Below are 25020 nucleotides of genomic sequence, written 5' to 3' on the forward strand. Positions count from 1 at the left end.
GACAAATGCTCTTAAGAGCTATATGTAGTTTTTTTAAAAATAAATTCTAATAGGTACCAATCTGTTTCTACAAGTTTGACTATGCTGGAATGATGCAGGAAGTGTGAAATAGTTGAATAATTATTTGAATAATTTATGTATTTTGTTGTGTTAGCAGAGACTGCCACCTCGCTATGCCATGCTTTGCTTGCTGCCGTTCTGCTATATGCAGTGGGGGGAAGGAACTGCAGGGTGGGAGAAGTGGGAGAAGAATCAAAACTAAGCATCTTGATGGCAGTTCCAAGGTCACACTATGGAATGCAGCACCATCCAGCCTGCAAAGACAGGGACAATTTGTTTGAATCCAATTGGACACCTAGAGATAATCAGGGGGGAAGGTTATGCTTTGGATGTGAAAATTTCAGGTCTGATTTTGCATTCTGTAACCACTTGGCTTTAGTGAAGTGTATTTTCGCTAACAATGGATTTGAGAGTCTTTCTTTTCTAATTGACCATATTGGGATGGTTGACACACAGAGCTTCTAATGTTTGATGAAGTTATGAATTAATGAAGATCTCAGAAGGATTCTGATTTTTATCATCTGTGATACACTGTTGTTTCATGATTTCAGCTTTCTTCCTTCAAAATGTTGAATTGATTTTTTTTTTACAAATGGGCAAATTTATTTAAACCTCCTTTTTTAACAACTCTGTCAGGATTATACTAAGGTTTTGGGGGATGTAGTCTTGACTCTTCTGAGTCTTGTTGTGGCGTTTAAAGAATGTTTTCATAAGGTTCCAAACTAATCGTAGTCTCTTTCGTGTTCTGAAAACAAGCAGCTGTAGCTCTCTTGTTATAAAACTTAACAAAAACATCTTTATAAAATAATAACAATGCTATTTTAAGCCAGTCTTTTTAACAATAGGTATTAAAAACATAATACTTGAATTTAATATTACATATTTCTCTCCTGCCCCCTCGATACTGATATCAACAGATTTTTCTAATTCAAAAAGTTTGATGTTTAAAACAGATAATTTCATTTCTACTCGTCCAATCTGGTTCAGCAAATGGGAATGCATTGGCCAAGGAGTACTGATTGACATGGGCCAAGAATCCTTCCTTTTTCGCTGTAGCGTCCGCCGGCTGTATGAAGATTAAACCCTGATCCTGCAGCCTTTTGTAGACCTGGGTTCTATGCCCAGGCCCTGGGACCCTGAGTGTGTGAAAGAGCCTTTCTCCTAGCTGAATTAGCACTCCTGGCTGTTATTTTTCTCAGCTGCTATGTATTTAATTTTTGAATTCAAAATAGCATTGTTTTTATACTATTTGTTGTTGTTGTTCGTTGCTGATAGGCAGCTTTTCAAACTGATTAAATAAATAGAATCTAATGCTACTGCTCCAGCAGCATTTAATTTAAATTTGTTACTTAAATGCTAGAATCTAGATATTAATCCACACAAGTATTAGAACCCAACCAGATTGTATACATCATGATCAAAATTTTATTTTATTTTATTTTATTAATTTGTCAAGTGATTGTAAGATAACAGGTATAAATATAAACAAAGTTATGAATACATGAAATGGATACATATAAGAAAAATAAAAAGAAACAATAGGACAGGGATGGTAGGCAAGTTGTTGTGCTTATGCACGCCCCCTACAGACCTCTTAGGAAAGAGGTGAGGTCAATAGTAGACAGTCTAAGGTTAAAGTTTTTGGGGTTTGGGGAAAGCTAAAATGTGGTTTAGTGGGGGATGGCTGGATGTACAAAGATAGTTTTCTTAAGTCAAACTTATCTGATGGTTTGCTGCTCATTGTCTAAACTATTACTACTGAATTGTTTTTCCATTCCTTTCATAGTTGCCCTAACTTACCAACCACAGTTGGGCCTGGCAAATCTGCTGCTAAGCAGTATGGTTTTAAAGTGAAACATCATATGAACACCACTTACAGCATCAGTTCTGAATGAAGATATTAAGTGAATCATCATAGTCATTAAGTGTAATGTCATATGACCATGACTTATGATTTCCTGCTGGCTTCCCCTTTGATTTTGCTTGTTGGAAGCTGACTATTAAAGTAATAAATGGTGACCACACGACTGGAGACCATCTGATCATTGTAAATGTGCATTGGTTACTAAGCACCCAGATTCTGGCCACAAAGCCACTGGGATGCTGTGATAGCCAGAGATGCAAGCACTGGTCATAAATCTCCTTTTTCAGCGCCATTATAACTTGGAATGGTTGCTGAATGAGCAGTCGGTAAGCAAGGATTATCTGTACATTGAATATTTTAGAATTTTGAGTTATTTTCTTCATTAAAGTTATAGAACAAAATCTTTACTGCCCACACATGAGAAACTGTCATAAAGTAGTTGACAGTTTTTCCATTCTTACATTTCTCACCCATAAACCTGACTATGTTCCAGCTTTTTAGACCTGTTTTATTACAAATTATATTTTCATATATTTCACTATCCAAAGTATGTTATATGTTAATATGTTCAAAAATATTATTGTCTATTTTTAATGTAATTTAAGTACAATATGAGATACTACACATTTTTTGGTAAACTAGGCGGAGGAAAGCAATATGGAGCTCTCCTAATGTTGAACTACAACCCGTTAGTCAATATAGTAGATGGTACAGGATGATAGGAATTGCAGTCTAACATCTTGAGGGATGAGTGTTGAACATTGTAGCAGTATGTACAGGAATCAACAGTATGTCAGCTTTGAAAGCCATATTCCACGCTGCCATCTAGCCTGGGAGAGTGGAAGCGGGGTGATTTCAATTACGTAGCTTTAAGTAGACAAAATAAAATTCTTTTGTTAGTCCAAGGTCATTTAGTATGGCGCAGGATGAAATAAGGATCTTACTTTTGGACAGATCATGATTGGGCCATGTGATGTGATGGCGACCAAGGGAGGGATAGATTTGTAGTTTGAGAAATTGTGGAAAGCCGAAAAAACTTTTTGATTCAGGTTTCCACAGATGTGCCAGGTGCTATTCTAATAAAGGTACTTTTGAGATATGTTTGTCTCGGAGTTATTGATTGGAATGGAGGTTTGCTGGACTGCTGACACAGTACATATCTAGCTTTTAATAGAATGGCATGTTGATTCTGCAATACTATACACTATACAGATATGCAAATTATCTATAACTTTTCTTAAATATGCTGTAATAGCAGACAAGAGCCATGGTGGTGCAGTGGTTAGAATACAGTATTGCAGGCTAATTCTGCCAGCAGTTTGATCCTAACCAGCTCAAGGTCGATTCAGCCTTCCATCCTTCCAAGGTTGGTAAAATGACCCACATTGTTGGGGGCAATATGCTGACCCTATAAACCACTTAGGGAGGGCTGTAAAACATTGTGAAGCAGTATATAAGTCTAAGTTCTATTGCTATTAAAACAGATGTGCAAAAGTTGTTATTATCTAACATATTTTGACAGAAGAAGCTCCCAGTGGAGTGTCTTCTGTTGTATACTGAATTCAAAATTAGGGCTTTTTTTGTTATATATAAAAAAGAAACATATACCCTAAAGTAGCTGTTCATTCGGAATATAAATTAGTAATGGTTCAGAACAGAATAGTAACCACTGTTTTGTTTCAGAGCCTTTTTTTTTTATTTAAAGCTGTTGTCTTAATTTATTTTACAATTTGTTCGAACTTTCATTTATAGGTCCAACAACTATCTGAAAAGAAAACACAATGTTTTGAAGTATGAAAGGATTACTGCTGCTATACCAGAGGCTACGAATATTAATGGCCAAATCTAGGTGAGTATATTTACTTTCAGTCAGATGTTTCAGATTATTTCAGAATCTGAAATAATCTTGTAAAGAAAGTTATTATATTTCCTGTTCTGTAAGTAGATGGAATGTAAGTAGTTCTTGCCCCCAAACAGCTGTTTTTATTGTGCTTTTTAGTTAGCTAAAAAAAGATTGTACAGTTATTTGATAATAGAAATAATGGTTTTCCAGCTTTCCTTTTCCTGTTCAAGTAATTTCTGTGGCAGTAAGCACCTTTGCTAATTTACTATTGTATTCTAGCTATAACCTTTTTTAGAAAGCGATACTCCCATTACCTTTCTGCCAGAACATGTATATCTTAACATTTCTCTATGCCTTTCCCCATCTTTAGAAAACATTCTACCAAGGTATAGACATTGATCTATTTGTTCTAATTTTTCATTATTTGTGAAAAACCTGCAGCATTTGCTTTACTTTCCCATTTTAAGATCTGTACTCCTTGTTGCATCAAGCAGTCTAATGTTTGTTGCAAATCATTCAGCTTCATTAAATTCTGCTCAGCACTTTCCCAGGCATACTTAATAAACTAAGTTTCATATAATTTTTGCATTTGTCATTGTTATCTTTCCTTTTGTATAGGGAAACATCAACAGCCTTATCAAGTGAATTATTATTAAAAATACAATATTTTAGAGCATTTAAATATAATATATTTAAGACACCTTTACATTTGATCTCTTCATACCGCTTTTATAATATCTATCACATTTTTTAAATTGCAATTATTTGCACTTCATTTTCCATTCTCTTTATTGCATTTGTCTTTAAAACAATTCTCTTTACTTTGCTACAGTAATCACACGGTCTTCTAAAGAAGTCATGGGTAGCTGTTGTAGCTGTCCTGATAAAGAAGCAGTCCCTGATAACCATCGAAACAAATTTAAGGTACAATTCTACATGGAAACTGTTGAGTGCAAAATTCTGAGTTGAGATTGATAAGGAGAAAAAAATTTAATTGTAAGGATTGCCAGTGTCTGCTGGCTGTCAGGGCTCCAACAAATCCACCCCCATTCAGATCATAAGTCTCTAAACTCATCTCTCGGATTTTTGTGGTAATTTTAAAAAACTGACTCAATTTTCAAGTTGATTCTTAAAGTGAGAGCTAAGTAAGGTTGAGATACAGTAGTAGGCAGTCTGTAATTGCTATATTTTGGGCTATAATTCCCATCAGTGCAGAACTAATGCTCACAGATTTTGAGCACTGTAAATCAAATAATTGCAAAAAATTATACTCCATCATCTGTACTATTTAGTGTATAGAATGTCTCTATTATTTACCACAGAGATTCTTCGGATATTTTCTTTTGTAACATTTTCAGATTAGAAGCAGTTGATATAATAATTCATATCACAAAATCTTTGGGATAAATTATATCTATTTAAATCCACTGAAATGGATAATGGAAAGATGTGAAATATATTTTGTGGCATGTAGAAACATTTTCACATTCTGGGAATAAATAAAATACCAATTAGCTATGTATTATTGTTATAATTATGCTAGTTTTATTTTCTGTTATCTAGCAGTTTTTAATAAATATTTGTTCAATTATATTTAGTAAAGTGTATGGTTGTGTATAAATAAATATTTGAGTTTGATCATGTGAATCATAATTTTATTTTCTGAAAAATATATTTTCTAGGTTATTAATGTGGATGATGATGGTAATGAATTGGGTTCTGGTATAATGGAACTTACAGATACAGAGTTAATCTTGTATACCCGTAAACGTGATTCGGTCAAGTGGCATTATCTCTGTCTGCGCCGTTATGGGTATGATTCCAATCTTTTCTCATTTGAAAGTGGTCGAAGGTGTCAAACTGGACCAGGTATGTATAAATAGTTTCCTATTTCATAAGTCTGTTAAATGGAGCTCATACATAACGTAAAGCTAATAGTATTGATGACATATGAAGACTTATGTAATAATACATAGTATTAGCCCATCCTGGATCAACTGTACTTAGTTGATCTAAATGAATTAGTTGATCTAAATTTCTGTTATGGATACAGTTATTCTCTTCAACTTCTGAAATGCTCTGATAAGTTCAAAGCCCTACTGATAACCAACTGGCAAGGCAGAGGGCCAGTATTTGCTATCCCATAGTTTTTAAAACTTCCATTGTAGGCAAATGGAAAGATTATATTTAGATCAATATGAGAGCTGACAATGTTGTGTCTGACAGACGGATGGGGAGTCTGGAAGCTTAGCCCTGCCCATCTGCTTTCTGCCCCCCCCGCCCGCTTTTTTACAGCCTTTCTAAAATGAGATATAACCAATGACAGAAAGAACCTGACATGAAGGGAAATTAGGAGGAGTGGTATCTATCAAATTCCCACTCTTCACCATAAGGTTGGAACTAATTACAGTATTTGGAGGAGGAAACCCAACCTTCTCACCCTGATATACTGTCTTGCAACATAGGACTGTGTTGTTAAGAAATATTGTTATTGACATTAGACAGTATTAACCTAATTGGCATTGCTGATCAAGAAAGCAATTTTAGAGTCATGTTTCCATTGATCTGTACACCGTCAACTGAGTGTTCAGTTACAGCAGGAAAAAGACAGGTTTCAACTAGAGTGGCAACTGGGGAACAGAACAATGGCTGCTGTCAGGTTCAGTTCACTTGGGTTCATTAGTTGGAACCTTGACCTTGACATAAGTTGATTGGATTTTCTTTAAAAAAAATCTGTAGTCACATCAGGAAATTAGGAGAAAAGACAGAGTGATAGAATAGAACTTTTCTTATGAAGAAATATTTTTAGTTTAGAGATGGACCACAGAGAGATAAAATATTAGAAAAGAACTAAATTGATGTTTTTTCCTCTTTTTTACAACTGAATTCAGGTAATGGCTTTAGTATGAGTTAAAATATTTGTCACAAAATGAGAAATTGATTATTTCAAGGAGGTGTGATGGTCACTGTTTTAGAGAATTTTAAGAGAAAATTCAACAATTTCCTAGATAATAGTTTTATCAGTGGCCGTTTGAAACTTCATGTTGATGTACAATGTGATTCTGAATACCAACTGCTGAAGGTCATATTAGAGAAGTGCAGTTTGTAAGTTATTGAACTCACAAAATGGCCTTGTATAAATCACATCTCAGTTCAGCCTCTCCCATGTTATTTATATGTAGATAAGTGACATAAATTGATACACATGTTTATATTCTCAAAAGTTAAACATCATTTTTATTGGATTTTAAAAACTAAGCTCATATAAAAGCAAATATTTAACCATATTTTCAGGATTCAATTATCGTCTTATTTTTGAGAATATACAAACATGGTCCCATTTATTTATCAACATTTCAGCATTTTTGTTCAGGAAATATGGTTAAATGCAGTATAAAAGTGTATATATTTATGGTTTATTGTCTAATTGTTCAAATTATTAATTTATCTCTAATGTGTTGTATAATATTATTTTCCTGTTTGTATGCATTGTATGTTTCAGTATCAAGTAACTGTCTAAAAATAATTTTATCTTAAAATTTTAAAAATCTCATTATTTAGAATCACATTTGTTAAAATTGCTCTAGGAAAAATCCTTAATACATTTCAAGTTTATAAACCCACTTTCCTGGATGGAGGCCTAGACTAGACAATTTTCTTCAAAGATAGAATCATCCCAGAAAGTATAGTACATGGCCCACCTACGGTTAGGAAGCTTGCATGACACTAAGTCAATATATTACTATTTAAAGGGGGGTATTGAATTAAAAATTATTATTGGCTTGAATAGAATAGTACATTTGTAGTACCATAATACAATTGTTTTAATATTATTTAATTAAATATTTGATGTTAATTTAATTAAATATTTGAAGATACAATTGCTAATAAGAATGTCAACTTAATGCTTTCAATTTCAATAATACAACACTGCAATTATACTGTTTCCCTTTGCTGATGAGAATAAGTGAGGGGTTTCATTGCTGCTGAAAGAAAAAGTGGAACAACTTTAGAGGAAAATCTTTGATACCGCTTACTGTATTTCTGATTTTAGTCCTTGAGACCAGACCAGATTTATTTCATTTGCTCTATTTACATCTGTCTTCCGCTCCTTCAAGATTTAACGCTGACATGAATTTGGACTGTGTACCTTGTATTAGATCTTTCTTATTTCTTTAGGAAGGAAGTTTTTATTAATTTTGGTACTATAATTGACCTGAAAACTTGATATGTATTAATTGTAAGAGTTAATTGTTCTTGAGATGTTTTCTGATATTATTCATGCCCTGTGCTAGAAAACATTAAGCTACAAGTGTACTCCAAAGTTCTTGGTCTGCAGCTATGGTCTCCCAACTAGTTTTCTGATATAGATAGCAAAAATTCTCCTTTGGAATTGCAGAAACTTATAATTGTTAAAAATTTAAAAATTAAATATCTTTCATTAAGGGTATATGAGTAAATGATTATACATACATGCATTATTATGATGTCTAATATATGTTTTTGCAGGGATATTTGCCTTCAAGTGTGCTCGTGCAGAGGAACTGTTTAATATGCTGCAGGAAATCATGCAGAATAATAGTATAAATGTAGTAGAAGAACCAGTTGTAGAAAGGAGTCTACATCAAACAGAGATTGAGGTTCCAAGAACACCTCTCACACCTACCAGTAAGTTGATGTATGAGTGATTCATTGACTAGGCTTACATGATTTGTTAAAATTTGCCAATTTTTTTTACTTTGAATGTTTCAAGTGATAATTATTACACACAATTTTCATTCAATGTGACAGTTAATATTTTAAAGGAAATATAGAGGAATTAGTGGACTAAAATAATTTGTCATAAGGAATTCATTCCTATATATTTTTCTATTCAAGTTAACATCTGATAAGAATTGATGTTTGCCACTGTTATTGAAAGTTTCTGAGGGAAGGAGGTTGTCAGCAGGGATAGACTGTCTTGGGAGTGAGCTATGACAACTTATTGTGGAGTCAGGACAGAGTTTGGATTGGAGAGGCCTACTGTACAAAAGCACTAAGAGATATTGGCTCTCTGGCTGTACTGAGGTGATCTCTTGGAAAGACTTCAGAATGGGGTTTTGGCCTGGGATTTACACATGCTTGCTAGAATTGGAGGAGAGAATATATTTCTATAGAGCCATATACTTGCCAAGTTTGGGAAGCAAGTAGTGGATTATATAAATATGATTGAACAAGAAAAGTTAATTTTTTCAGAAATTAATCTTCTTTTGAACTATATACCTAAGAGATAGAATTTGACAATCAACATAAATGGATTATTTGTACCCTTACTATGCTACACAACTGATATTGCAGCATTAGAAAGATAAATGTATAGCTCCATTTATTCAATAGATTGAAGACCCGATTGACTTACTACTTATAGGCAGATTGCCTATAGATGTTAGACTTTGTACAGCCAATATAATGAAATATAGGGCTCATTTATGGAGAATACAGTAGGTTAAAAATTATTGTCGTATAAATGTATTAGAAAATATATGTACTTGAATAATATTTGTATTAAATAAATACACATATATGTATATGTATATATGTATATATATTGTTATAATGACCTACCATATTATGTTTTTTTATTTGTTATGCTTTTTCACTTTTTTTGTCAAAGCATGTTTTATGTGTTTTTACTTCTTCTCTTTGACAATATATATATCCCCTATTACTGTCTTTGGTTTTTTGCTCTTCTTTCTCAGTTTTGTTACTGATTAAAAAACAATAAATTGCTCCAAGTCTTGAGAATGGTGTGGGTTATAAATTTCAATGAGTAAAATCTGATGCAGAGTAGGCCAAACTCAAGAATTGCATTTGATTTTTGTTTTTATTTACTGTCCTTTAGCCAGACCGTGCTTCTAGTCATGCATTCAGTTTTTAATATATGTGGCCTATTGCTCTAGGCGCCTTTTTAATACCCTGACCTGAGTAGAAAGTACAGATTTTGCTTTCCTTAAGATAAAATGCTGATATGAAATTCTGTTGAAGTCTTCGTTGCAATGCTTGAGTCTGTGTGCTTTTTGAATTTTTGGCTCCTGGCTACTCCCTGGACAAGCCCTTGCAGTTCTTTCCGTCTAACTTGTAGTGAATTGTGTTTATTAATATATATGTTCTGAAGGAATATTATTAATAGTATCAATGTAATAATTTGGTTTTCTTTTTAACCAGCACCTGGATTGAGTGGGCAGAATTTACCTAATGGGTACCCAAGGTTTCCCTCCTATGGAGATGCTTCATCACATCCTTCTAGCAGACACCCTTCAGTAGGAAGTGCACGTCTTCCTTCAGTAGGTGAAGAATCCACACACCCCTTACTTGTAGCAGAGGAACAAGTACGTTATTCTGAATTTTCTTTTCCATATTCTAATTTTATTGTAACTAGTCATTATTGTACATTTATATTATACTGCTAAAATATGCCCTGTATATGACAGAAGTACACTGAATCCAGTTTCATGATTAGTGAGTGTCTACCTTTTTATACAGTTGTGCTCATAAGTTTACATGCCCTGGCAGAATTTATGATTTCTTGGCCACTTTTCAGAGAATATGAATGATAACACAAAAACGTTTCTTTCACTCATGGTTAGTATGTGGCTGAAACCATTTATTATCAATCAACTGTGTTTACTTTTTTTAAATCATAATGACAACAGAAACTACCCAAATGACCCTGATCAAAAGTTTACACACCCTGGTGATTTTGGGCTGATAACATGCACACAGGTTGGCACAAAGGGGCTTGAATAGCTATTAAAAGTAACCATCCTCACCTCTGATCTGTTTGCTTGTAATTAGTGTTTGTGTATAAAAGGTCAATGAGTTCCTGGACTCCTGACAGGCCCTTGCATCTTTCGTCCAGTGCTGCATTGACATTTCTGGCTTCTGAGTCATAGGGAAAGCAAAAGAATTGTCAAAGCCTCTGTGGGAAAAGATAGTTGAACTGTATAAAACAGGAAAGGGATATAAAAATATATCCAAGGAATTGAGAATGCCAATCAGCAGTGTTCAAACACTAATCAAGAAGTGGAAAATAAGGGGTTCTGTTGAAGCCAAACCACGGTCAGGTAGACCAACTAAAATTTCAGCCACAACTGCCAGGAAAATTGTTCAGGATGCAAAGAAAACCCCACAAATAACTTCAGGAGAAATACAGGACTCTCTGAAAACATGTGGTGTGGCTGTTTCAAGATGCACAATAAGGAGGCACTTGAAGAAAGATGGGCTACATGGTCGAGTCACCAGAAGAAAGCCATTATTACACAAATACCACAAAGTATCCCATTTACAATACGCCAAACAGCACAGAGACATGCCTCAAAACTACTGGCACAAAGACATTTGGAGTGATGAGACCAAAATTGAGCTTTTTGGCCACAACCATAAACGCTACATTTGGAGAGGAGTCAACAAGACCTATGATGAAAAGTACACCATTCCTACTGTGAAACATGCAGGTAGATTGCTGATGTTTTGGGGATGTGTGAGCTACAAAGGCACAGGAAATTTGATGAGAATTGATGGCAAGATGAATGCAGTATGTTATCAAAAGATACTGGAGGAAAATTTGCATTCATCAGCCCAGAAGCTGCGCATGGGACGTACTTGGACATTCCAGCATGACAGTGATCCTAAACACAAGGCCAAGTCGACCTGTCATTGGCTACAGCAGAATAAAGTGAAGGTTCTGGAGTGGCCATCTCAGTCTCCTGACCTCAATATCATTGAGCCACTCTGGGGAGAACTGAAACATGCAGTTCATGCAAGACAGCCCAAGAATTTACAGGAACTAGAGACTTTTTGCCAGGAAGAATGGGCAGCTTTACCATCTGAGAAGATAAAAAGCCTCATCCACACATACCACAAAAGACTTAAAGCTGTCACTGATGTTAAAGGGGGCAATACACCATATTAAGAACTGGGGTATGTAAACTTTTGATCAGGGTCATTTGGATAGTTTCTGTTGTCATTATGATTTAAAAAGAGTTAAACACAGTTGATTGATAATAAATGGCTTCAGCCAACCACTAACCATGAGTGAAAGAAAAGTTTTTGTGTTATCATTCATATTCTCTGAAAAATGGCCAAGAAATCATAAATTCTGCCAGGGTATGTAAACTTATGAACACAACTGTGTATCACTGTTGGATATAATAAATCTTTGTGATCAGCAGTCAAAAAAGAATATGGCAATGTATAAGATTGACATTTGACTTTATCTTTTGCAGGTCCATACATATGTGAATACAACAGGTGTACAGGAGGAAAGAAAAAACAAATCAACTGCACGCACACCTCTGGAACAAAAGGTTCCCAATGCAGAAACAAACAAGGCAAGAGAAGAAGGGACTTGCTCTGATGACAGGGATGGCCAGGTTGTACTGGAACCTCAAGGAGTCAAATTTGTTTTGGGCCCTACTCCTGTCCAGCGACAGTTAATGGAGATGGAAAAACTGGAATCAAGCGGGAACAGTACTCAAATTAGTGGGAACAATACTGAAACAAGTAGTAGCAGTATTCAAGCTAGTGGAAATAGTAACAATGAATGGGATACTGGATATGACAGTGATGAACGCAAAGAGGTTTCTTCTGGTAATAAACTAACATATGAAAATGTAAATAGATTGTCTATCCCTAATGCTCCAGGGCACAGGAGGAGTCGTCTAGTGTCATCCAGTACTTCTGATTCTCAAAACATCAATAATTCAGCTCAAAGGAGAACTGCACTGTTAAATTATGAAAATCTTCCTTCTTTGCCTCCAGTTTGGGAAGCTCATAAGCTAAGTAAAGAGGAGGATGACAGTTTAGGACCAAAGACTCCCTCTTTGAACGGCTATCATAATAACTTAGATCCCATGCATAATTATGTCAATACAGAGAATGTAACAGTACCATCAAGTGCTCACAAAGTTGAACATGCAAGACGCCGGGACTGTACCCCTACAGTCTTCAATTTTGATATTAGGCGACCAAGTTCAGAACACAGGCAACTCAATTATATACAAGTTGATTTGGAAGGTGGCAGTGACTCTGATAACCCACAGACTCCCAAAACTCCTACTACTCCACTTCCCCCAACACCAACTAGGCGCACCGAGCTATATGCTGTGATAGATATTGAAAGAACTGCTGCTATGTCAAACTTGCAGAAAGCACTGCCACGAGACGACGGTACTTCTAGAAAAACTAGACATAACAGTACTGACCTGCCTATGTGAGCCTGGAAAGCAGTAGTGAAATCATTTGCACCTTTGTGAAGAATTGTTTTAATTGGATGAGTGCTGTTTTATTTTTGAATGCTATCACCTTTCATAGGTTAATAGATTTTTCTGAATACATCATTTGCTTGCTTAAAGGGAATTTAAGGTAGATAAAGTATTAAATAACACTATCACTTTATAATTATAGAAACAGCTTTTAAATATTGTTGCCATTTTTATAGTGCCTATTTTATTGACTGAAAGTTATAGTAGCCAATTATAACAAATTGGCCATGTGCCTAAAATTACTGTCAAGGCATTATGACACTCCTATGCTGCCTGAAACTTGCATTATTTGCAAATCAGTAGAATTTCTCATAGTATATTAATAGACTCACAGATTCCAGTTGAATTTATGCGTGGTATAAATGAGAAAGATTTTAGTTGTCAAATCATGGTACGGTTTTCTTTCAGAGTGCTGGGTTTATGAGAAAGGACTGACAGGCAGCTGTTATCCTCCAAACTTCTCCTAATAGGAGCAGCTTTCTATAGTAAATACTTTTATTAAATCTAATAAAGCCAATTTTTAGTACTGAGGAGAATGCTGTTTAGTGGCTGATTTGGGAGAGATAAAAATGGATGAAATCATCATCTTCATTAAGATTTCATTCAGATGTCATGTAGCTCATGGAATTGGTTTAAAATTACCCATGATCTTTAGATGCACTTTAAATTCACTAACCATAAGTCCAACAACTAGTAATTTAAAATATGTTCTGGTACAATTTTATTAAAAAGTTTGTGTTGCAATTCTAGAATTTTTTTTTGCTTTCTAAAGTTAATAACAAAAGGTAATAATATGAAGAAGGTACATCATTTAGCAGGAAATGACATGCACCTAAATAATTTCAAACCTTTTGCCAAGTAAAGATGGATATTGTTAAAGGAGTATTATGCTTTATGGGCTAAGGGCTATAAATTGTGTATATAGGACACAAAGGATGATACTGCATTTACCTGCAGCGCAACTTTTCTAGCTCTTTTTTTCTATGTGTACCTCTATTACTTTCTCTAAAACTGCTTTTGAGGCCTTCAAAGACTATGAAGGTCTCCTGCAACAACTATTTCATGCACTCTGACAGGATGCAACAGAAGTAAAAAAAATCCTAATGCATTCAAAAGTACCACTAATGCACAGGTCTCTTTAGTTTTCGACTTCTGTGTTAGTTATTTTTTTAAATATACCAACTTGAGTTTAGATTTCACCTGCCACTATTGTTATATGAGATATTGCATTAATTTTTTTCCATTGGGTTTCTTCCATCAAAGAATTTAAAATTTGTCTTGCTTTAGATAGCAGCTACTTTTTTTATACTTTTATACAGATACTCACAGTCTAGATATTTTTAATATAATTCACAATCATGTATTTATAGTGGGTTCTTTTTACCTTTTACTTTTGAAAATCATCTTTTACCTCCCTCTTTTCAGTTATATCAATAGTTTAACTCTGTATGTAATTTGTGTTCAGCATATTTTCTGTGTTTCATCTTGTTCAGTGTTTTTCATATGTATTGGAAAGGCCCATTTGTAATATTGTCAATTAAGAGAAACTGACTTTTATAAATTTAAAGATGCATTATGTTCATTTCAGAGCAAGAAGCGTTTGTTAATTTTACAGAGGAATGATGTAATGTGTTTTCACATTTAGTTTAACCCAGAAAAAAGGAATTGGAAACCAAAGTATCAAAGTTAGAATGATGGATTTAATACATTGTATGACTTACTTATAAAAGCCAGTAACATGGTTTAGTTCTATGAATAACGAGAGTTTGTGGTCCTGTTATCTACAAGCAAAAATCCGTTCAGTTCTGTTATAAGCCACTCTTTTCTCTAATGTTATTGATACTAGATGTTCAGCTTAAGTCAGTTTTGCCAAAAGTAAAGATGGAATGCCTACTGAATGTACTGGCAGTCTCCTAAAGTCATACTCATAACTTTTTAATAGATACTTGATACCTTAATTACTCCTGAATACTTCCTATACATTTGCCATTGCTTATTTTTTTTAATCTTTCAATCTATTTTTGACTCTGTCCTCAATTTACAACAACAATTAGGTCTGGAATTTTGGTTGTAAGTCTATGTGACCCAACCTGATTTTTTTTTACAGTGGTTGTTAAACAAATCACATAGTCATAAGCCCAAATCTTGTAGTTGTTAAGCTAATCACAGAGTCATAAGTCCAAATCCACTTTCCCAAAATGGACATTTTTTTTTGCCGGAAAGCAGCAAAAAATGTGACAGATCATGATCATGGGACGCTGCAACCAGTTTTAAATGTGAGCTGGGGAGAGCACATTTTATGGCAGTCAAAAGTGCTTTACGGGCTGTTACTGCACCCTGAGGCCATCATAACTGAACAGTTGCTAAATGACTGGTTGCAAGTGGAGGACTATCTGAAGAGAAGTAGCTATTCTTATGCATTTTGAGAATGTAGAAAAAAGTGGTTTAGTTAGCATTATTTCTTAGGGGAAAGAAAAACAAACAAAACCAGACATTATGAGAAAACTGAAATATAGAGGAAGGTTAATTCTTCATTGGACTTTAAAAGCATGGATTATATAGATCAGCACATAATGATACTGGTTCATATATTTATAGAATTTCAAATTGCATTTTTATTTGAATGGGAATTTAAATCTGGTCACTGCGTAATATATTTTGTCTAAAGCTGCAATCCATCTAATTACTTGGGGCTAAGTCCTATTAAAGTCTGTTTCCACTTACTTCTTTACTACTTAGACATCCATCCATTTGTACCATAAGGTACTGATTTTTTCAACAGTTAAGAAAATGGGAAAACATTGGAACGATCAATATAGTAATAAAGTAGGGTTTTATTATTTGAATTTAAAACAATATGTAGACCTTAGTAAAATCATGCAGAAATTAAAGGAATTCATATTTTAAAACAAAGCTCTGAAAATAAATCAAAGTTCTGAAAATGAATATTCATTCTATGTAGCAGTGGAAGTACATTTGGATAGCTAAACATAATAATGTACTATTTTCTAGACAAAATACTGTCCTATAGACAGTTAACTAGGATTTAATATCAGTTGATTCTAGGAAATCTGTTTCTGACTAAAGAGGACTAAAAGCCCCTAAGTTTTGAGTAAAACAGTTATTCCCAAATTACATTTATTTTATCTCACATGGTAATAATACATTTATAAGTGAAAGTACCAATTCTATCAGTTTATGAACTTTCAGGGGGTGTCACCACCCTTCAAAAAAAACCAAATTCTTCAATCAATAATTATTCATTTTGGAGAAAATTTAGTATTCCAGATCTGGAGCAATAGCAACATTGCTAATACTTAGTAATTTAGAATGTTACATCTAAAATACATGCATCAGTGCGAATTCAGATAGCAACAATGAAACCTTTGGAAATGTAAGAACAGCCTTCGATCAGGGCAATTTCTATGTGGCCAGTCAGGTTTATCTGGGGAGTTCACAGCAATATTTGAGTGCAGTGGCATTGTCACTCTTACACAGCAACTACCATTCAGAAGCATACTGGCTCCAATTCCAGAAGAGAGAGAGTGTTTGTGTACATGTATTGGGGGGCGGGGGGTGTTCTTTGTTAAAGTTTCTATTCTCTTGTAATTTCATTTTTATTTCTTTAGAATGCTTATGGGGATATAAATTGCCTGAAAGGTGTTCCGGTTTATAGTGTGTAAAAATATAATCAGATATTCAACTAGAACTCTTTGTCATGGAAAAATTGGTGTTTCCTTTATGATGACATTTTAATATTGTTCTATCTGGCAAATATTTTGGTTTTGTTGTCAAATTTAAGAATATTCTCTATAAGGAACATTAACCCCAAAAAGTCAGAATGATATACGAGAGTTTAATCTATAGTATTGCAGTTTAATCTCCTCAGTTTAAGCTACAGTATTGCAGTTTACTGGAACTGTTTGGTAGAACCCAGACTGGTGCCAAATGTGCTGTGCTACAATAGTCTGATTTCTAAGCCAACATATTGGCTGAAAATTAGAGGCACTGCATTTCCAAAACACTTGAAGAGACCAAGTCATAGGGAAAGTTCAAGTTCCAAAATTCTGAAAATACCTATGATGGCTATATGCAAATGCAGTACAATAGGAAAGCTAACGTGACCAGAAAAGTAAGATTTGTCGCAAAAATTCAGTATGATGAGCTGTGTTTATTTCTGTTTCTCTATTCATATATTCAGTACCTAAGCCTTACCTTTTAAGTATGTTGGAAAGTAATTGTGATAGTTATTTCCTTTCTCTATAATTTCATATTTCCAGTGATTGGAAGTACATCTCATTAGCTGCTTTCAGCTGATGACATTTTCCTGAATAGAATCCATTATGGTAAATTCATAATTGCAAATTTCCAAGTGCTTTTCTTTTCATCAGTACTAATATTTGAATTGGACTTGCAAAATGCTTATCAGGACAGCACTGAAAATAAACATTTAAGGGAATTAACCCTAATGATTTTTTTTTTAGTATAGTGCCTTCAGTAACACTGATAATCCATTTATTTGATGATCTTATGATAATTTAGCCTGAATTTTAATATTGTAGAAAGATGGAAGAAATGAGATAAAATTGCTACACTTGAAGCCTTTTACTGTGATAGATTTGTACTGAAAAGTCTAAGGGAAGATGTAATAGTTTACCAAAATAAAGTGCCATCAGAGCTAAAACAGCATGTACACTGCTATTCTGAAAATGATATTTAGTAAAATCATTATTCTATCGTTTTTCTGTGCCATATTTCTACATCAAGACTATAGACGTAACATATGCCAAATTATATTATGTTATAACAAATTTGCACATAGGTTCTTTTTACATATTATCTAAGTACTTGACGGCTAGATACATAGATCTGAGATGACAAGAAACTGCTTTGCACATACACAAAAAATGTGCTTCCATTACAGAGAGACTGTTTATCCTACCATAACTTCAAAGATTGTAGTAGGCCTTTAAAACACATTTCAACTATTTCAATCACCAGATACCTTTTCTTCATAGGAAAATCGGTCTGGAAGGCCAATGGCACTTGTATACACATGAACAAATACACAGCCATGGCTACATGTTTAGATGATCCGCTTGATAAATTCAACTAAAGGGTGCTTTACTAAAGCATGATAGAAAACAAGATTGACTTTTTGAACTTCTAAAAATTTACATATTGAATTATTTCTATATAGAAGAAATAGGTGCAGGAGACTTCTCTGAATTGTCAGTGTCAGTTGAAGCTGATGAGTTAAAGCAGTTTCATGATAGTCAAAATTACCTTTATATGATTTATTCTAAAGTGGTTCTGCCATGGTAATGTGCAGTTGCATGTGAAAATGATACAGTCATCAACATAGGCTTCACTTTGTGGTTTCATTGCACAAATTCCTACATTGAGGTATAAGTTTTTGTTTGCAGTACGGGTGCCAAACAACAACAGCCCTGATGTTTTCTTTGCTGTGTTCAGTTATCCTTATCTGTTCTGTTTTTAATTATTTACTGATTTTCAGTGAGTTTTGCACTGTTGCATCTGTACATTTATTGGTCAAAATTAAAAGGTTTCTAACAGAAGCAACTGATTTATATTTGAATTATCCCTATAAAAACTATTATCTAATGATATCAGAAACCAGCTAAATCTGATTTAGTCTATTTCAGGGGTGTCAAACTCATGGCCCATAGGCTGGATGTGTCACGTGCTGGTTCCTCCACTGCTGGTTTAGCGAAAGGGGAAAATTCCCAATACGTCATGTGACACCGCCACGATGATACAAGTTTGACACCCCTGGTCTACTTAGTCTAAATCTGATTTGGACTATTTTTTAATCTTTTTCTTTCATGCGCTCCCACCTGTGCCCTCCTGTCAATTTTTTAACTGACTAAAATGTAGTGTGTAAAATGTTATACTGCATTATTGAAGGTAGAAAATATATGGTTGCATTGCCATATATTTTTGAATAGGAGGAGTATATATGAAAGTTTGTTAAGTTTTATTTCTGGTCAGCAAAGATGATCAAATAGAACATTTACCAAAAGGGCAGCAGAAATAGCATTAAGTAGGTCTAAATAAAACAAGTCTGTTTAATAGGATAAAGATAATTTGGGCTGAAATCTAATTTGTGGCTGTTACAATTTATCTCAATGTACTCAGGAATAGTATAGTGAAATGTACTACTGTTATGTAAAAGAAAATTGGTAATCAAATATATCAAAGCAATATTGCATGTGATCCCACTATATAATAATTTCTTTACTGTTTAAAAAAGTATCTTGAATTCTTGTTCTTGGAATCTTGATGAAAGCCCTTTGCCCTTCCTCTGTTTGAGAAATTGTATCCATTTTATAAAAAAGTTTATGGCAAATGCCTTCCCATTAAAATTCAAGATTATAATGTGCATCTATTAAAAATAAACTAAGGGGAAGTTATGAAGTCCTAAATTAGATTTGAAGTCTAGTATTATTAAAAATGTCTGGACATTCTGATATTATACCATTGTCTTCTCTGAAGTAATCTAGTTTGTTGGATCTCACAGTATCTTCTCTTGCTAAGCTTTTACTTTTTCTATTAGCAGTGCATTTGCAACAATGGATTACTTGCTAATATTATTTAAATAGTGTGTGTGACCAGATAATTACAAGAGTTTGTCTACATTTACTAATAATATGAAATACTATTTGTATTGTTCAGGTAGTCAGGAGCCCATTCTGGACTCCCAAAAATTTACTCAAACATAAATTTCCAAGACAACATGATTTAAATGAATGTTGTCTATTTATGACATATACGTTCCCCTAAGTGTCAGTTTGGATTGCATTCTTCCATTTTATAACAACATTTAAACACTATGTGCCAGCATTATCTAATCCATTCTAATACATAAATCCTCACCACAGACTTCATAATGGCAGCTCTTGTGGTATAGCCAAGTTGTTTTTCAAGTTTTATGGCCTAACATGCTAATATACTAACATGCTCTGAAGACTAGAGCCTGAGACCCATGAGCGGAAGGAACGTTAAGTTACAGGAGTTACAGGATTTTCCTGCCCCACACCCTGAAAACCTGTCCCTGAGAATTGGAGCAGCAAATAAAATATCATAGGATAAGGCATAAAGGATCATTGTGGGAGATATCTTGGATGAATGGTATTTGCTACATAGGGTGCATCCATCCAGTTTGAGATGATTGACAACTGATTGCATCGATTCTCAGATTTTGGTAGAGATATTGGAAAAGAAAGAAGTGGAAGTCTTTCACAAGCTTCCTTCTCTGTTTCTATAATTTTATTCCAAATCACAGCACTTCTTGTGAAAGAATGTGTGTTAAAGTTAAGATCCCTCAAAATAGCCTTTATAATCCATAAAGCATTGCTGAAAATCAAATGTTAACCATTTACTTGCAAAAGGTATGTAAATTATTTTTGTTTTTTAAGGCTAAAATTATATATTTGGCAACATACATATTGTCTGTCATAGCCACTAAAGTTAACCTTTGTATTTACATTTGTAATGTGTGCTAGTCTTATAAATGAATTTATTAATTATTTTGGCACAATGTGGTCTTCCTGTATGTTCATAAAGAACTGTCTTGGAACAGGGTCTTTATGAAAACATAATTCTCAGTGAGATGTCCTTTTGAAACATTATTTAACAAAATTTATGATGTAGAGGGCTACACACACAAACACAGCCTTAAAAGAGTATAGAAGCAATTAGATAATTTTTCTAATATATGAAAGGATGCAATTAGCCCTAAATTAGAAAGTATCTTCTTCTGGTTCTCACTTCCCAGAGACATAATCTTTGCCATATAAATATTTATAACAGTGGAAATAATATTGTTACACAATTACACAAACTGTATTATAAAGGGAAGAATGATCGAAATCTTTTCAGATTCAATTTACTAATGTAATAAAAATATGATTTATTTTGTCTTTTTCAGCAAGTATCAAAAATAATATGGAAAAATGCTCAGTAAATTGAGTATTCAATAATCAAACAATAAGTTCAGATATGTGTGTAGTTAAATATTACTGTGAATTTTGCTTCTCTTCATGCTTTGAGTTTTGAAATACTCTGTGAAATAAAAGATTATTAAAATGGAGAGGACCCTTCACTCAGGAATTTCTATACTTGTTAACAATGGATGTCAACATCTTAAACTTTAATTTCACCTTTAAAAGTACATACATATTAACTCTGTATTCTTATTATTTGCTAAACTAGGAATACAGATAGTGCCGCTTGTAAGACTGTCACCGAATGTAAAGGAAATGCTTCCATTTTGTAAAAAAGATTTAGTGTTTGTACATTATAACTATGTTACAGTATGTCTCAACCAGCAGTTATGATGCCTTTTTATTTATATGGCATAAACTTCCATTCATTATAGCATCACCTCTTTGGAACCACTGTGTAGGTAGAAAAGTAGGCAGTGTTTCAGAAGTTATTAATCTGACATCTTAATATGAAAACAGGTAACAATCCTGTAATCACCAGTGTGCCACAAATGCATTTCTGAAATGCATAAATATACATTTTATAAAAGCCAAATCTGTATTTGTATGTTAATTTTTCATTACATTGTAAAATACTGTAAAATTATATGTCCTAATTTTGAATTATAAAAATGTTTTCCTACATAAAGGCATCAATATAGCAACTTTGTATGAAAGTAGCTTTCTAGAGTTTTATTTTATATATTAAAAAGTCTAAAGTTGCCAAAATGCTCCTTAAGAAGTTCAAAAGCTGTTTTAATCTTTTTTTTCCTCCACCGTAGCTTTTTTTAAACATTCCAGGCTTCTTTTGAAGCAATACACGTGTTCTTAAAAACATGCTGTATTTGTTTTTCAACAACCATATATTACCATTTAGGCTTGCTTTTACATTGATTTATCAGATGATGTCCATTTTGAAATGTATTCTGTAATACTGACAGCATTGTCCTCCCCAGAAGTGCCAGCTTCACAAAGAACTGTAGCATGGCAATAAAATATTGATTTTATTATAAAAGAGTGTTCACTGTGTCTTCAATATTATGAGGGATGCTGTTTTCACGTGTCCTGGATGTATGGTGTTTTTCTTGATGTACAACTTGAAACAGAGTGATAGGAATCTAATATCTTTTAATGAAGATGCTCAGAAATTCCTTTCAAGTGGCACATGATATGTCTTTAGTTTTTATTATTATTATTAATAATAATAGCATTTATTTTCATTGTACATCATGTATACAATGAAATTAGCCTCTACTGGTGCAATCCATAACAGAAATACAAAACAACACAAATAGTATAGAGCAGGGGTCGCCAACCTTTTGGATCCCAGGGCCCACCAAATTCATACTTTTAAATCCCAAGGACCACTAATGCATTTTTTAAAAAAAGCTAATATATTTAATATAATTTTTATATTAAATATAAATTTAATTAAAATTTATATTTAATACAAAAATTATACACACACTTATTTAATTATATCAAAAACATAAATGTTTAACGATAACAAAATAAAACATTCCGGGCTGGAAGCCTCCCCCATCTGTACCTTCCAAAGAGACAGAAGAGCCTTTCAGATGCCAGGTGGAGGATTGAGAGAGCTCAGATCTGCAGCCGAGGAAAAGCTGGCAGGGGGAGGTGTCTCTTCCAGCCTCACCTGGAGACAGGGGGCACTTCACTCGCTTTAGCACTTTGCTGACAAATCCAGCCACAGCCAGTGGTTATTTGGGGTGGGGGAGGGAGAGAAGGCATCTCTCGCATTATCAGGGGAGGAAAGGAGGTGAAACAAAAATCACTCTCACCGAGACCTATAAAACACCAATCTACCGCGTTCCAGGAGACCTTAAAAACCACCAAACTCTCCCACTTGCAGTTCCCGCGCCTCCCAGATCAGATTCCTGAGATGCACACTCCACACGTGGTGGTGGTGGTGGCAACAATAGTCCCCACCCCCAGCGCCCGCTGTCAGCTCTCCCCCATTAGTTCTCTAGCTTTGAATTGCTCCCAGCTCTCTCTCTTTCCTCCCCCTCCCTGCACCCATGTGCAGGCAGGCAAGGAAAGGGAGATAGAGCCAGGCACAGCTCTCTGCTTTTCCAGCCCTCACTGCCTCTCCCAACATCAAAGCCTCGGAAATGCAGGCAAAGCCGCCACAGTGGTAGCGCCCTGAGTTGCTTGCTGCTCCACTATTGCCTCCTCCTCCTCCAGCACCTCCTTCTCTGAGTAGGGCGATTCTTAACTAACCGAGCATACTAAGGCAACTCAGGAGGTTACTGCTGCGGCGGCTTTGACTGCGTCTCCGACGCTTCGATGTTGGAAGAGGCAGCGAGGGCTGGAAAAGCAGAGAGCTGCGCATGGCTCCATCTCCCTTTCCTTGCCTGCCTGTACATGGGGGGGGGGGAGGGGGAAGGAAAGAGGCGGGAGCAATTCAAAGCTAGAGAACTAGTGGGGAGAGCTAACAGTGGGCGCTGGTGGGGACTGTTGTTGCCGCCGCCGTGTGTGGGAGCTGGTTGCCGCATGCATCTCAGGATCTGACTCTGGGGTCCCTCAAAGATCCGGGAGGTGAGAGAACTGCGCAGCCCAGATTAAGTGCTTTTGGCAGCCATTTCTTCTGTGGCCCACCAAAATTTTTCCATGGCCCACCAGTGAGCCACGGCCCACCGGTTGGCGACCTCTGGAAAAGAGAATAAGAGAATCCTTATACAAGTAATTGGGGAAAAAACTAGTCATATGTTTCTATATGTACATGGAGTGATTGTGATTGTATTTAAGAGTCTGACAGCCCATGGGTAGAAGCTGTTTTTAAAGCTGTTTGGCTGACTGGCTATACTTCTGTGTCTTCTGCCTGACGGTAAAAGTGAAAAGAGACACTAGCCAGGGTGTGAATCATCTCTAAGTATCTTCCTTACTGTGCTGAAACAACGAGACCTGGTGATGTCATCCAGTGGTGTTAGGGGATAACCCAATGGTTTCTTGTGCCGAATTAATCACTCTCTGTAGTGCCTTCCTATCTGCGGCTGTTGAACTAGCCTACCATATTGTTATACAGTATGTGAGGACACTTTCTATGGTGGACTGATAGAAAGAAGTCATCAGTCATTGTTCCACCTCATTTTTCCGCACGACTCTAAGGAAATTAAATCTCTGTTGAGCCTTACTAACCACCAGGGAAGTGTTGTTTTTCCAGGTGAGGTCTTAACTAATGAGCACTCCCAAGAATTTAAAAGAGGAAACCTTCTCCACGCAGCCCCCCCTTGATATACAGTGGTGCAGGTTCCTCTCTATGCTTCTGGAAATCCAGCACCATCTCCTTTGTTTTGCTAGTATTTAGATGTAAGTTGTTTTTTTGAACACCATGTTGGATACCTTCTGGACTTCTTCCCTGTATGCTGATTTGTCCCCTCCAGTTATAAGCCCCAGCATTGTTGTGTCATCTACAAACTTTATTATGAAGTTAGATGGATTTGAGGATATGCAATCACGTGCATACAATGAGCACAGGTAGGGGCTGAGCACGCAGCCCTGAGCTTCAGGGTGGAAGATGTAAAGGACCCAACCCTTACTGTTTGTGGACGATCTACAGTGATAAGCAGACAAGTGTCTGAGCCAAATTAACCCTGATTGTTTAATAAGTCATTCAACTGGTCCTAATTATGCCTTTAATTAAATTGATTGGACTAGCAGAACAGTTGTTTTCCTACTACCATATCACATTAATAGCACTTAGCAATAGCACTTAGACTTATATACCGCTCGATAGTGTTTTGCAGCCCTCTCTAAGTTGTTTACAGAGTCAGTATATTCTCCCCAATAACCTGGGTCCTCATTTTACCCACCTCAGAAGGCTGAGTCAACCTTGAGCCTGGTAAGATTCGATCTGCCAAATTGCAGGCAGCTGGTTGTCAGTAGAAGTTTGCAATACTGCACTCTAACCACTGCGCCACCAAG

General features: G+C 35.1%; 1 protein-coding gene across 2 annotated transcripts in view; it reads left to right on the forward strand.

Moving 5' to 3' along the window:
- FRS2 (fibroblast growth factor receptor substrate 2) overlaps window positions 1–15027 on the forward strand; it is a 38625-nt gene extending 23598 nt beyond the window's left edge. Inside the window, exons 2-7 of one of the 2 annotated variants that reach the window (XM_026699691.2) lie at window positions 3677–3773; window positions 4600–4691; window positions 5450–5636; window positions 8277–8435; window positions 9972–10135; window positions 12032–15027. In XM_026699691.2, coding sequence (XP_026555476.1) covers window positions 4626–4691; window positions 5450–5636; window positions 8277–8435; window positions 9972–10135; window positions 12032–13021 — 1566 coding nt within the window. In that variant the 5' untranslated portion in view covers window positions 3677–3773; window positions 4600–4625 and the 3' untranslated portion in view covers window positions 13022–15027. The remainder of the gene's footprint in view (window positions 1–3676; window positions 3774–4599; window positions 4692–5449; window positions 5637–8276; window positions 8436–9971; window positions 10136–12031) is intronic. The other variant, XM_087935600.1, reaches the window with a different exon arrangement.
- The last annotated feature ends 9993 nt before the right edge of the window (window positions 15028–25020 follow it).

The sequence above is a fragment of the Pseudonaja textilis genome, chromosome 5 (assembly GCF_049901715.1).
Source record: "Pseudonaja textilis isolate UNSWEBS1 chromosome 5, rPseTex1.2, whole genome shotgun sequence".
Classification (NCBI taxonomy): domain Eukaryota; kingdom Metazoa; phylum Chordata; class Lepidosauria; order Squamata; family Elapidae; genus Pseudonaja; species Pseudonaja textilis.